The 15,066-nt window shown below is 38.2% G+C and overlaps 2 protein-coding genes across 2 annotated transcripts; one reads left to right on the top strand and one right to left on the bottom strand.

The window, feature by feature from the left end:
* Positions 1 to 2,939: 2,939 nt before the first annotated feature.
* GCK72_002071 (uncharacterized protein) lies at positions 2,940 to 6,458 on the top strand (the record flags this gene model as incomplete). The annotated part of the gene is made up of 7 exons (XM_003115095.2): positions 2,940 to 3,037; positions 3,565 to 3,683; positions 4,268 to 4,803; positions 5,351 to 5,500; positions 5,552 to 5,733; positions 5,779 to 5,898; positions 6,359 to 6,458. The coding sequence occupies 7 exons, from the start codon at positions 2,940 to 2,942 to the stop codon at positions 6,456 to 6,458; spliced, it is 1,305 nt and encodes a 434-aa protein (XP_003115143.1).
* Positions 6,459 to 7,389: 931 nt separating this feature from the next.
* GCK72_002070 (uncharacterized protein) lies at positions 7,390 to 13,629 on the bottom strand (the record flags this gene model as incomplete). Its single annotated transcript, XM_003114527.2, has 11 exons — positions 7,390 to 7,535; positions 7,583 to 7,828; positions 7,999 to 8,242; positions 8,287 to 8,461; positions 8,507 to 9,315; positions 9,561 to 9,704; positions 10,371 to 10,521; positions 10,572 to 10,639; positions 11,697 to 11,786; positions 12,102 to 12,212; positions 13,453 to 13,629. The coding sequence occupies 11 exons, from the start codon at positions 13,627 to 13,629 to the stop codon at positions 7,390 to 7,392; spliced, it is 2,361 nt and encodes a 786-aa protein (XP_003114575.2).
* Between the last annotated feature and the right edge of the window lie 1,437 nt (positions 13,630 to 15,066).

Below are 15,066 nucleotides of genomic sequence, written 5' to 3'. Positions count from 1 at the left end.
CACCTCTTTTTCTTTTTCTTCTCTTCATTTCCGTTCGATTTTTTTCTCACTTCCCAGATGTTTGTCGAAATCTGAATATTCATTTGTTTCTTTTTCTCTTTTTCTCTTTTTGAGACTGTCTTCTCTTGTTGTTATTCCGACCCGAATGGCCCTCCTCCTTCGTTTATTGTTTGTTTTTCGAAAGCCTGCTGCTCTTCATGTCTCATTTCGTTTTTCATAATCATGATGGGCGGTTGGCAACATATGATTTTCTCTCTTCTTCTTCCTTTTTGTTCTTCTTACTTTTATCCAGTAGACTCTCTTTTCTGAATTCAAAAATCGAAGAAATATTTGTTCAATGGCCAAAAATGAATGTAATGTGCTTTCCCTCTTTGGGCTCGGAATGTTTACTTTTTCTCTTTATATGGTTGAAACTTGAGAACACTTTCTCTCTCTTTCTCCTTTTCCGCCGTCCTTTTTCTGCTCCCAGTCCATTGGCACGTACTCAAAATAGACACTTCATTGTGCATGACGTGGCTTTCATACATATCTGATCTTTCGCTTTTTGGGAAATACCCACTTCACAGATCGTACCGGTTTGATGAAAACGAAAGATGCCCTAGGATACAGTAAGAATGAGAGTATATTTTTCTGAGATAGCGTTTTGAATTGAATGGAAAAAGAAGAGAATGCCTCCGGGTGTATTCAAGGGGTCCGTTCCATTTTCTTTGTAAGAAAGAACCTTGGATTCATTACTTGATTTGTAAAAAGGAAGAGGTACTCTGAAGAAAAGACGGAGAAATTGGAAATTTCCAGCTATCGAAAGCACCCAGATAACTGCAAATCGGTTACCAGAGTTTTCGTGGTTCAAGCCAAAAGACCACCATGACTTTACTGAAACCTGAGCCGAGACTTCAGAAGACTGCTCTTCTGGTCAGCGACCATCCGTTTCTTGTCCGCATTGTTTGACATTTCGTGCCCTCCGGACCTCTCTTCTTCTCAAAAAAACTAAGATTCGTATAGAAAGGCGGGGACCTGTCTTCTCCTTTCTTCTCAATTCTCACCCTTGTTGTCTCTTCACTTCCTGGTTCTCTTCTTTTCTCCCCTTCACTTATTCTTATCAATTGAGCAACAATCCATTTTCTTCTTCTTTTCCCCAAATCGTTATCAACCATTTTATAGCGGGCCAGCCAACCACTTCATTGAATTATCAAACTTCGCCATTGTTTCGTCCTATAAACGAGGGGAGTACAAAAGAACTGTACGTGTTTGTCTCTCTCTATCTTCCTCTCGTTTCAAGACAATACCCCCAAGTTTTGTAGTCACGTCGGCGGCGAGTCATTGAGCTTCGGTTCTTCTCTGGACTCTATTTCTGGCTCATGTCTTATCTTGTTTTTCTTCATTCTTCTCCTTCTTATTTCCCTTTCTTCTTTTGTGCCACGTCATAACTGTACGGTTTTAAAACGACTCGGAAATGCATATCAATGAATGAAATCGCCTTGTTCGTCCTTCAAGTACATACCCCCTTGTCTCAGAATGTCATTTAAAGTGTCGGTCATTGTCTCTTATTTTTCTAGTTGTTTGATACGGTCATTTTCACATTCAACTTATTTTTTCTTGATCATTCGGTTCTGCCACGTCATCTAACCATATTCGACCAATACATTTTCTTGCCGCTTTCTCCTTTTCGAAGTGTTACACGGACGCGTCAAGAAGTAATCGGAAAGAAAAACAAAATAGTGAGGAGTACAAAAATGTGTGAAAAGAGACATATTGAGAAGATTAATTGTTGTAGTTTAGATAGTTGGAATGTCTTCATTCACAAATATTTCCTGTTATTTCAGCAGAACAAGACGGAACTTCATTCGAGAACTGATCTAAAAAGGGGGTATCCTTGGGAATAGAAGTTGAAGTGTATGCATTATTTCGTGTAAACCTTTCGAAATGATCATAGAGGGGGCAATCGTGATAACGGAAAGTTAGAAAAATCATTAAAAATTTAGGAAACGCACGTAGTTTGCACAACGAGGAAGTTCTATAAATCCAAAGAAATTTGAATCGAGCCATTCTTTTGAGTGGTGTCGGATTGTATTCTAGGATTTGCTTTTCTTCGAAGACACGTCTGCTCGGTTAACTTTCATGGAAATTGAGGAGTCTTTAGAAGAACATGCCTTGTATGAGTGAGCTTCATTGCAATCATCTCAATTGGTTGGCTTCGAATCTTTACTAGAGTCTTCAGATGAAATTTTGTTGATGAAGGTTGCATAATTGTTGACTATCGTTCGGTGATCTGTTGTTGTCACGCGCTACCGAATGTTCTTGTGTTTATTAGCAAGAGAATCGGAATACGGCTTACACATTCAAGGTTACTTCTTTCCTTGAAAGAGAGTTGTATCCTTCAAAATATTTGGATACTTTTGACGATCAAACTACAAATACAAGTTTTTCTTTGATCCAATCCCCTAATACCAATTCTCCCTCAATATAGATCATCTCCAAAAGTGTATCCGTATCAAATTCAGATGAATGATTTCTCAAAAACGTCTCATGGTCTCATTCGATTTCTTCCAATTGCACCCATCACTTACAATATGTCATCTTTTTGTTATTCTCACTCCTCCCACCCGATCCATTTTCCTCCTGTCACTTATAGTACTCACCCTCTCTTTCATTAAAAAAAGTTCTATTACGCGGTAAAAGGTGTCACAATTCGACCTGGGGACACGTAGAGAAGCAACCAAAAGTGGGCGGAGCCTGTTCGCCCCAGAATGTCTGAGTCTCTTTCTCTCCGCCTCCATCTCCGTCTCTATCAGTATTATGGAAACAGGGGGACTCGTCCAGTCGGATTCTCTCTTCTCTCGGTTTTCTTTCATCTCGAAATTCTCTAATTCTTTTCCATTGTGATCTTCTTCTTCTTCTCAATTCACCTCATCAATCTCTTCACTTCAATAATTTGCAGAATGGATGATATAGCTGTTCCAATCGCTTCTACTTCAGGCGGTGCTGACGATTCAGTCATTGCCTTCCAGTATCCATGGGCATTGAAAGTATGCCAAAGGTAAGAAGAGTTCCTTATTTTCAGCTGAGTTGTCAGTGCCTTTTCGTGTCAGTTTCCACCTTTCCCCTCCTTATCGAAGCACTCGACTTAAACCAAAATCAAACTAATTCATTCTCCCGGGTCAGACTTTGTTTACTTCTCAGAAAAAGCGAAGCGCATGCTCTCGTTTTTCTCCCTTTCCTTCAGCCCTTTTTTGAATTGTTTGTAGTTTGATTAGATAAGTATACTGTAACCAAAAATCAACAAAAGTCAGAAAATGACCGTAACCAAGGAGAGGGAAAGTGAAAGTAGTTGTTGACGAGATGACACGAAAAATGGTTACTGATAAAACAGTATTTCCCAGTAAAAGTGGGGTTGATAAGGAGGGAAAAAAGAATGGAGACAAGGTGTTATAGCATCAAAAACCATAAGAGGAGGACAAAAGATCGGAGGAGAAAAATTGAAATAAAGTCTGGGAAAAGAGAGGGAGACAACAACAACAACATATATCCATCAGAACACAATTTGTTTATTCCCAATTCTTTCAGACCAATCGAAGATGAATCTATTCTTCTAAATGTGTCACGGCCGTTTTCAACTTCATACAAACATGTGCAATTCACATGGGCTCTTCGACTCACTGATGAATACGTTCTATCCAATAACGGTGAGTACATTCCCATTGTGTTTTATGTTTTTGTGGTCTCTCACAATCCTTTTTTTTCAATCTATCCGTTTTGAATCTTTTTTGAAAACTGTACTTTGACCTACTCAAATTTCACCCAATCTTCGCCGAAATGTTATTTTTGGAGAGGCTTCTCTGAGATTCTGGTTATTTTGACACTATGACTCATTCTCTTTCTCTCACTTTTCTGAAACATGATTCCGAAGCTGGAACTGTGTGTAATAGACTCCAACTGTTCGTAATTGTTTGATCTTCGGACTCTCTTCTTTTACTCTGATGACGTCACAGTTCATCCCAGAGGACCCATCATATCAATAGGACAACAGTCAGTTTTGAGTCGAAAGAACCAAAGACAGGTGTTACATTTTCATGTATCCATCTCCCTCTCTTTTCATCTTCTTCTTTTCACAGTTGTCCATCTATCATTTCGTGCACTTTTGGGCGCGACGCTCTTCTTTTCACTTCTTCATTGATCACATGATTGACCCCTATATCTTCTCTTTCTCATCTATCTTTTCTTCTCTTTTTTATCTCTTATCTTTCCATGATTATTTTTTTGTTTCCAGCCGCCGTCGACTCGAATCGCCACGTGCTTCTGCATCTCTACTACAAAGAGGGACCATGTCCCGAGGTGGCAGTGGAAGAAGTCCGAGCGCAGATTCTTGATCCAGCAACTAACGAGACTCTATTTGCTGGACTTGCTCTAACACCAACCGAATTTTCACGGGGAAGCGGATGGCCGATCCACGTGGAACGGGAGAGAAGAGCTGAATTCACTGACTTCTTGCACAAAAGTGTTGCATCGAATCTATTGATTGTTGTCGAGATTCGAATGAAGGAGTCATTATTCGAACCACTCAATTATCTTCCTGATGTTGAGACAGCATTCCGAAGTCAGAGAATCGAGAAATCCGTTCACAAATTCGTCGATGACGTCATGAATGGAAAGATTCGGATTCCTGATTTGGAGCACGTCGACGAGAAGCAAGCCGACAAATTCTCCGTTCACCGACTGATTTTCATTTTTGGAGTTGACACAGTTTCACGGGAAATTTCTGAAAACGATCAACACAGTGAAATCTGTGAACAACTCGTGAGAAATGTAAGTGTGTTTTCCCACTTGAAATTCTGATTATTCAGCCGTATTGTTTTTTTGTGTGTGAAATCTGAAGCGCGGTGTGAGATGAGAAGAAGACAATCATATGGTATAAACATGTTTTTGTTCCAATATTTGGGAGCAAAAGCCATGCGCAAGCAGTCAGTCTGGAAAGAAAGAAAAGAGAAAACATACTCACACAGATGGAACACATATGCGAGAAGGGGGAGGAAATTGGGATAGAGGAGGTCGGATTACGGAAATAAAAACAAAAAAAACAGAAAGAGAATGAGACAGTTGAAATATTACTGGCTGGGTTCTTAGGAGTAAACAGGCATTTGATGGATACAGTATCAAGTTCTAGAAAAGTTTTGTTGATATTTGTTCTTTAGGACTCTAAGTTTTATCAATTTGTTATGAAATATAAATATACAAAAGTAATAATAACTGTAATGAGATACTCTCTTCTCGCATATCTGATTTCATCTGAAAATAGTAAACAGATCACAGAATACTATCATCTTGCAAATTAACTGTTTCTTCTTGATTTCAGACGTTTGCTCACATCTATTTCGAACGAGTTCTTTCTCGCGAAATCAAATATTTCGATGACTTTATTTCTCTCGTCGAAGGACTCACTTTTGCTCATCTTCCAGCACTCCGCAAAGAAGTTGAACGATTCATTTGTTCTGAAGTCATTCAGGTAATAAATATCTGCATGCCTAGTTTATGTTCAATAGAATATATTGTTTAGATTCAGGCTGACATGGATCCATCATTTGCCAAGAAACTTCTTCTTGTCTCAGAAAAATACAATTTGGAGGTGTTGAAAATGGTTATCAACGGATTCCTTGTTGATCAGATAATTGCAAATTCGAATCCACCGAAAGAACTCGTCAATATCACACATGAACTTGAACAGATGGCTCATGAAATGTAGGTCAGCACAAGAAATTACCTCAAACCTCATGCATTTTTCAGTCGTGAAAACGAGAATATCGACAATCTTGTTGGAACAGTAGTCACTGATTTACAAGAATTGACACGTCGTGTTCGTCGGGTTTCTCTCTCTCATTCGCCATCACAGTCATCCCATAGCAGGTAAGGAAGTGAAAAAGATGATGCAATCCTTGAAATATTGGGTTTTGGGGAGTAAAGAAGAAATACTTGTGCGATTCACATGAATCACAACGTCGCTTTTCTACTTGCAAACATCTTTCTTTTTTGTTTTTTATCTTGCCTCTCGAGAAATCAAAGATTGATGGATCGTTTAATAGATATGGCACACTGATAAAACAACGTTTTGTCTTTCAATAATAAAGGAGAAGATTGAATTGAAGAATTGTAAAAATACTGATAAAGATTCAGTACAAAGGTGTCTTTTTTTAGAAAAAATAACATAAAAGTACTGTATCTTTTGCACAGTTCGGTTCAATATGACATTGATGAAAATTGGGACTCCACATTACTGTAGATAGGTTATCTAAGTGAACATTCGGATCTGAATTCCTTGATGAAACTCTAACCATGAAACCTCTAAATCCAACTATTCATTTTTCAGTTCTCCACTGGCCACCCCAACCAATGGAAGTGGTTCTCCATCAGTTCCAGCTCCATTCGACTCTCCAACAAGTCGATTTAAAAGAGTTTCTCTTGCTTAATCACTCGGACGTTTTCACGCGTGCATTAACACTCACACGTGTCTATATATAACGTGTAAATTGACCCACTTCTTCTCGTGTTTATCCCCCCTCATTCAATTGTTTTCTTTGTGTTAAATTGCCTATTCACTCTCGTAGACTTCATCTTCTCCCTTCTTTGTCATTTGGAGTAACTTATAGATTGCCGTGTTTTGTGTCCCTACCACCTCATACCATATTACCTCTTCCTCAACGTTTCCTTCTCTCTCCAATCCAATCATTTTCTTGCATTTATTCGTTAGTTTGTCATCTTTCCCTCCACTTGTTACTCTTCAACTGCCTTCAGGTCACTCATTGTGTAGTCTTTTGTACATAGGCCACAATTGGTAGGCTCACAATTCTCTCTCATTTTCCGACGACGTCGATGTTTGATTTATCCGTTTGCAATTACTTCTATCCCCTCTTCTTCGCTCTTCTCGGTTCCTTTAAAATGCTTTTTTGTTCGGTTAGAATACTTCCTTTGGTTGTCATCCCCCCATCCCATTGTAAAAAATGAAACTGATCCATATGGACATCATGAATTTTAAATTTCATCTGCAATACGATGACGTCGACACGAAAGAAACAAAGTGTGGATTCCCACCCAAAAATAAGTTTATTACTAGAATAGACATCCAAATAAATACATAGAGTTCATCACATGGTCTTCAAATATTTGCAATTATTTGGTGGTAACCTTATTTCGGTGCAAACGAGAAACATTCAGAAGAAATAATTAGGAAAGATGGTTTTTTTTTAGTTTGAAAAATGAAATGATGTCATATGTTGGAGTGGAATGTTCCAGAAAAAATTGAAAGAGAAATTGTGATGTGATAGGTTGTAAAAAGAAAAATAATAATAGAAAGAAAAGAGAAAAGAACGAAAAATTAATGAAATGAGAGAAGAATATATTCTATCCGCATCCACCGCATCCACCGCACCCTCCACATCCTCCGCATCCACCACAGGCTCCGCAGGCTCCACAAGCTCCACAGGCACCACATGCAGCTCCATCACAACCGACTCCGCACATTAGAAGAGGGGCGATTTCACAACCTCCTGAAAATTGGTTATTTTATGTCAGGCTGTATTTGAATAAATCGAACCCAGCCCGTCCTGATCAGAGGATAAAAGTAATCGATTGGTCGGTAGCTGTCTTCCATATCCACATGCCAATGTTAACGGCCATTTGTGTGCTTGATGTCCAACAGATGTACTGTCGTTTCGTGATCGAACTTTATCAGGATTGCAAAGAACAAACAGTGTAGAGACACAGAATATACTGGCTATCTGTTCAGCTGTATTCGTCGATCGACATTCGATTCGTTTTCCCGGAAGCCGTGCTTGAGCATCTGAAATTTCTTCTTTCTGAATTCAAAACTTTGTTCTTTTTTTTTAGTGATCAATGTCCTCTATTTTAGAAATAATCGGGTCAAAATGTTTTAAGGATTCAAAGCTCACTACTCTTATCAAAATGATTATTTCTTAAGTACTATCGTAAAATACTTATAACATGTCTCACCTCCAATAAGGAATAGCGTTGATCCATCGGCTGATGGAACTTCTAGTTTCTGTACAGTATTCTTCAGAAGATTGAATGCGTCAACATGAAGACGTCCCGGATTTCCTGGCTTTGCTTTCTGTCCTTTCGTTGCTGACTGTTTCCGACAGAATCCTGACCATTTTCCTTTTATTATTGCATAGTCTCCTTCTTTATTCAGGATCACAAATGCTCTTTCTTCGGCATTTGAAAGATGTGGAAGGAACTAAAAAGAATAAATTTATAGGGGAATAACAAAGAGTAACTTACAGGTACCAGATTATTATCAAGCTGATCACGAGATGGTAAAGAGTCAGCTCCAATCAGATGAGCCATTGAAAGAAGACGTTGTTCGCGGCCGTAAACTAATATCATTGAGAGAAGAAGAGGTGCTGAATGAATCACTTGAACCGTGTACTTTGTTCCATCTCGAGTATCAACCATACTGAAATATATAGTTATTCATTTTTCAAATCGTCCGGATATCTACCTATGAGATGCAATGTGTACAGTAGAGTTTGCATTCAAAGATCCACGATTCAATGATGCACACTGAGAAAGATAAGCAAGATGAGAGTCGGCAGATAACTGTCTTTCAACAAAATCTCCGACTAAAAGTTGAAGTTCTCTATTCAAATTCACACTTGTCGTCACATTGACTTTTGCCGTGAATTCTGAATCTTTCGATGTTTTCAATTGTAATTCTGCCACATTGTGAGCACTTTTTGAATTGCTCGGAGGAAGAAGTTGATCTAATGTTGCTTTTCCAATTAACTTGATTAGATCTTTCCGCTGAAGAAACATTTTATCGAAGATCTCCAGTTCGACGATCAAGTCTTTCGCAGCTCGTCTTTCAAATGGAAACTTGACAATTGAAGCACATGTTGAGCTCTCCGTTGGTTGCCATACAAGGGAAAATCCAGATTTTGTGACTTGTTTTTGGGAGAGATCTGCATTGAAAGTCGTCACTTTCTTGTTTCCATAACACAATTTAAGTCTTAATTGTTCTCTTTGAACCGGAATATCTTTGAGTGAAATTGATGGAACATGTATGTCTCCATAAGAAATACATGCCAAATCCTGAGATTCGAAACCCAGAAAAGCAGGTGCATTGTGCCCTCTGAACATGCATCCTCTTCTCCAAAATGGTTCATCGAAATGAGTTGTCCATAACTTTTTAGTGAGAGCCTCTCCTTTCAGTAGTTTACTTCCTTTCGTTCTATCATTCACAGTGTCATCATGTTTCAAAAGAGAACCGAATATTGCTGTGCAATCCCTCAGATAACTGGATGGATGAACCTGAAAAACAAGTCATTCGTATGGGTTTTTAGGCACTTCCATCTATAATTTATGTAGTTGATGTCAAGAAAAAAAGAATGACTAGTCTCTTTTTTGTTTTTTTGCCATCTCTCGGAATATAAAAATGGATACTTTCAGACGGAGAAACAAAGGATCAATTGTATCGAAATGAACAAAATCCTATTCTTTCATTATTTTTGTTCTCAAATTAGTTCCCCTTTCTGTTTCTCGTGTTGACCAATTACCTGATGCGTGTGCCAAATGATATCAAAATCATAGCAAGGTGTCAAGAATTGATCAGCATACGTTTGTTTGAGGAGAAGAAACTGTATATATCTTTTGACAGCATCCGAAAGAAACTTTGCTGAAGTGTAGTGTGGAAGTGAGACCTGAAAAGAATTGAGCAAATTGTTAGGTCCCTCAGAACGACAACTGGTCGGATAATCGTTGGATAATCGAACGATTGACACTTGGCAAACGGGTGATAGAGATATTTTTGCGGAGCCGCGAGAAGAATCGGTGTCTGTCTGTGTGTGCTCCACTAAGACTTTATCGCATCAAAGTGATTGATGGATGCAGTGAGAAGAAAAGAGAAAAGAGAACGAGACAAGCTGCTAATTGGTCGATAAGTTATTTTAACACTGGTACGAAGTTTTGATTGATTATTTGTCGATGAGGAATCGGAACACAAAACACATTTGAAGTGTTGGAAAATGGGGGAAAAGGAAATGGCGTTTCCAGGAAGTGAACCGGAAATACGAATTATTGGAAACACTTTCATGAAAGAGTAGCCTTGCAATATTTAAATTTCTCTGCAAAAAAGGAAATATATTATTTTCAGTGTTTCAAATCAAAAAAGCTGTTAAAATAGTATTTTTCGTTTACATTCTATATGTCTGAAAATGCTGTCGCCGTTAATATTTTGAGCGTGATTTCGAGAATTACATAGCACAGGAATAGGCGTTTCGACCTCTTTTTCAGTTTCCCGTTGTTTTTGTATGTTGAATAATGGATTTCAAGAGTAAATACTAATAACTTTCAAACAAAGTACTCACTTGATAATTGAAATTTCTCTGTCTCTGAACAGCTCCAGCAATATCATAATTACACTTTGTCTTGTATGCAGTTGGCGGTGTCTGACTTGCCAAGAAATCATATAGTTCAGGACTACAGTAGGCATCCCATGCTCGTACACTGCTATCATATCTATAATTTGTTTCTCTATTCTGATTCATCTCAATCGAATCTTTTCATACCTTTTCTGAATCTCATCTGACGAAAGCAATTTGTGATCAATCACTTTTCCAACGAGCTTCTCGCAATCCTACAAATTGCCTTTATTTATATTCTCTTTCTCATTTTCTCATTTGTCTTCTTCTCCTTCTTTTTCTCATTTCTCATTTCCTAATCCGGCCAATTGGCGCCTCCACCATTCTGGACATTCTTTTTTCTCCCCGCGGGTCAGAGCATTTTATGTTTATGTATAAACATAACAAGTGTCGCATTCTCTTTTTTGTGCCAAGGGCATCTGAATATGCCCCCAAGGGAAAGATGTCGTTGTCTCGAAGATGTTGGCAACTTTCGTGTGTTTTGCGCTCTCTATTTCAGACAATCTCTTCCATTCTCCTCCCACTCATCTCTCTCTCTCTCTCTTTTATTCTGACATAAATAGAAGAAGAGCAAAAGAGGAAAAAGTCAGAGATGACCCCTTCGTTTTGCTCATTGAGCGGCATATATATCCCATGGAACCCCCAAAAGTACCAGTGAATCCATCTTTCAATAGCCTCTACGTCTTCTACGAAAACAACACTTTGCTCTCGAGTGTCATCGTAATCCGTTCAGACGGACGTTTAACGAAAAAGTCAAGACAAGGCGAATGCCGAAAACAAAATTACCGCCCACCATCGCTGAAGCGGTACTCCTCTTCTCGTTAAGTTCATCATAAGAATCATCAATTTTCAGATGCTTATTATTCTCAATTGTTGTCTAAAATAACTAAATTACTTCATAAAATCTAATGTGTACTGCATTCCCAACCAATTAACTCAATTCCAGGTACCCATGTGGATGTTTTACAAACATGCTTTCCACGATACGATGCTCGATTAAACAAAATCGAATTTCAGATTTCCAAAATTCCCTTAAAAACCGAATGATTAGTTTTGCAGCCCACACGTACACATATACAAAACCCTCTTCTCACCGTCAAGTCTCATTTTTCAATGTCATACAAATCTGAGTCTCTTGACTTTTGTCCACTCTCTTGACATCTTTTTTTTGATATGTGATACTTGACGCATTTTTGAGATGCCTCCTTCTGAAGGAGGCCAAGAGAAAAGGTTCCGGAAATGAGAAAATTCGTGTATTTTTGACTAACGAACCTCTTGATAATGAATTGGACTCAACATATGAGTATGCCAAACCCAGTGAACATCAAGGGGAGGAATTACATTGAGATCGGGATGGGCCGCCTGAAAAAACCGATATTTTAATCCAGATAGGAAGAGTTCAAAACGAGAATTTGAAGGCTTGTTAAAGTTTCAACTCAAAATCAATTTCAGATTTATTTTCAGATGGGATCACTCTCAAACGTTAATCTTATTTCAAATTACAACTTTTTCAATTCCTTTTTTTCAAATATAGACCAAAACTGAACATTGTGTTAATTTGAAGTTAATATGTAATGCATAGCATTGTCTCGGAATGATCTGTTAAAGTTGAAAAGTTTGTGGAGCATTCCATCTTCATGGAAACACGATTTAATTAATTTTGTTAATTGTCAGTACCTGCATTGGCAACCAGAATGTTTCATATCTTCTGAGTGCATGATTCACAACATCTGGCTCATAAAGCAATGGAGCTTTCCGATCGATCATTCGTAGAAAGTTGGCCTCCCTCTGAAAATAAAATAGAGAAACTCAATATTTTCATTTGTAGAATGTTTGCAGTGAAACCTCACACTTCCAGGTTTCCATCCCTCTTCCCACTGACCTTTTCTTATGATTTGTGGTGCGCGTGGCTCATTTTGTGGCGCCCTCATTTTTCAGAATAGCCTCATAAATTTTCTGGTTTTTCATTTCATTCGTCGAGCTTCGACTCAATTGAGCAACGAAATCGAGAGCAGGAAAACATGAAGAGATAGAAAAAACGAAAGGGAGAAATAGAACGAAGTTTAGTGGGGCCATAAAATTGAAGGGCAGAATTATTGAATGCACACGAAACCAGTCGGAGATGAGTCAAAACGAATACATTTGAATTGAAATTGCCATCAAACTTGACGTTCTTTCTTTACGAATTAATCGGAAATAAAACCAACTGAAGTCAGGATATTGAAAACAATTAAACTGCCAATCGAGAAGAAAACGAAGGCTCGTTTCATCCGGATGTTCTAATTGAATTCAGATACTGTAACTCTCTTTCTTTTTGATCATTGAACATGAAATATAAAGTTTGGTTTGAACTCGTAACCCTCATTTTCTCTATCCTCCATATTTGTCGCCTTGGCGCGACAAAAGAGGCGCCAACTGAATTCTTGATTGAGTCGACCGTCTGGATTCTCTTCCTTTCCCATGCTCGTCTTTCCAACCGAATTAGACTCAACGGACTCGTCGCCGTTGGTTTTTTGTGCACAATGTGCAACTGCTGCGGCAGTCAAAAAAGGGAGGGATGAGACGAAAATTTCACTTTCGTTTGTGAAGGAATGAAAAAAGAGAACATGAGTTCGATTAAGTTTTGGTACAAAATGAAGACAAGTGGACGATTGAAAGAGAGCAAGAGAAATACTTTGGTGGAATAGAATTGAGGAAATGTAGTGATTGAAGGAGAGTTGTACGAAAAGAGTTTTGGTCAATGAACATGTATGCTCGATTGAACTAATCGTTCGAAACTGGATAAGTACTTTTTTGATTATTCAGATGAATGTTCACACTTCCGAAGGCAGAAATATTGAATCAATAATGGAATTTATGACTTTTTGATTCATGAATTGATTAACAAGTCTTTTTGATAATTCCCGTCCTTTTCCAGATTCAGAATTACGAATTATCGTGCTATTATTATCGGATTCTCAAAGTATTTGTGCGCAACGGAAGTTATCAACCCACGCAGACGTGGGCTTCATTTCAACATAAAAATTACCTGAGCTGCAACCACCAAATCGACTGTAATCGCCGCTGACATTTGGGCGGGAGTTGATCTTAACGTGGCCGCCGTCGCATATTCTGGAGGTGACGCTGCTGATGTTCCGGAACCACTTGGAGGACTTGTTGTATCCATTTCATCGTGTTGCAATGACATTGTTCCGTTCCTTGTCATCGTTTTGTGATGATCTTCGGATGGTTCAACTCGGTCACCACGACCACGCGTTGTTGGATACGGGAATATTTTGGATGATGGTTTGTTGAAAGTGAAAAGAAGAAGAAGTAGCAGGAGAAGAAGACGATGAACTCTGGAATTACGTGGTGCCGTTTTCCCAAGAGCACGATAATCGGATTTGGAAGATAGAAAAAAGTGAAGAAAAAGGAAAGAAAAGGAATGGAAAGAAGAAAAAGAAAGGGTAAAAAAGAGTGGGAGTCAAAGGAACAAAAAACTAAATTGAGTGGAGAAAGACACTCGTTTTCTCTTGCATTATTTAGAATAAAAGTTTCAAAAAAAGTGAATTGAAGGGGGGTAAAAAGAAAAGAAAAAGAGATTCTCTCACAGAGCACACAACACGAATTGATATCAATTGGGGGTGAGAAGAACAGAAGTGACGGAGGGTCCCTTCGGCCGGGAAGCTTTTGAGTGTGAAGAAGAAGAAAAGAAGAAGAAAAAGGAGAAGAAGGGAAGAATCCAAGAGAGAAAGAGTGAAAAGAGGAAGAGAAGGAGGGACCACGCAGATGCACACGAGCGGAAAACGTGAAAATGGCGAAGAGGCGCAGGACGCCGCGGTCCTTCGAAAGAAAGCTCCGCCCCGGACATCAGAAAAAGAGAAAACGAGCAGTTATGGAGGTGCCAAGAGACAGGTGAGTCAGGGAAAAGGAAATATGGATTTTGAAATAATTGAATGCATTTGGGAATAACATAAAAATTGAGAAACAGATTATGAAATACGGTAGATTTATGGGTTCACTAGAAGAGATATTTAATTGGAAAGGATACGGTAGACTTTTATGGGTTGTAAAATGGAAGATTATGTTTGAAAATAAAATTATTATATGAAAAGAGAAATAAAGGATAATTTGTCAGAAAATGACAGCAAAATAACTGAAAAGAAGAATTCAAAAGTATTTGAAGAAGAAGCTAGATATGTAGATGTTTTAGTTTTATCGGTATGTTTCATTACTGGAAACTATAAAACATATTATTAAAAGAGAGTGCACGTATACGTTTTTGTGCTTTTCTGATATGGAATGACAAGAAATGTATTGCCAAGGGAGATGGAGGATTAGAATCTGAAAACCGGGTTTTCTGATAAATGTTCATTGTCTTCAGACTATTGAGAAACATATGCTGATCTTAAAATTGATGTTGTAACATTTCTTCTAGTTCAATTACTTTCAAAAAATGAATATTTCAGTGAACTTCAGATTTAATAGAGAAGAGTAAGTTCTTCGATATTTTCTTAATTGACGTCTGATACCTCCGAGATTCTCACGGCCACACATACTTTTTCCAAATTCATTTCTAGTTTGAATCTTGGAATTTTCTTGCATTCATTTGGGAAAAAGAAGAGACTTTAGTCGAAAGGTTTAGCTTATATTCTTAAGTCAG

Source organism: Caenorhabditis remanei, chromosome I (assembly GCF_010183535.1).
Source record: "Caenorhabditis remanei strain PX506 chromosome I, whole genome shotgun sequence".
NCBI classification, from domain to species: Eukaryota; Metazoa; Nematoda; class Chromadorea; order Rhabditida; family Rhabditidae; genus Caenorhabditis; species Caenorhabditis remanei.
The sequence above is the reverse complement of the archived record's forward strand: the minus strand, read 5'-3'. Positions and strand labels throughout refer to the sequence as shown.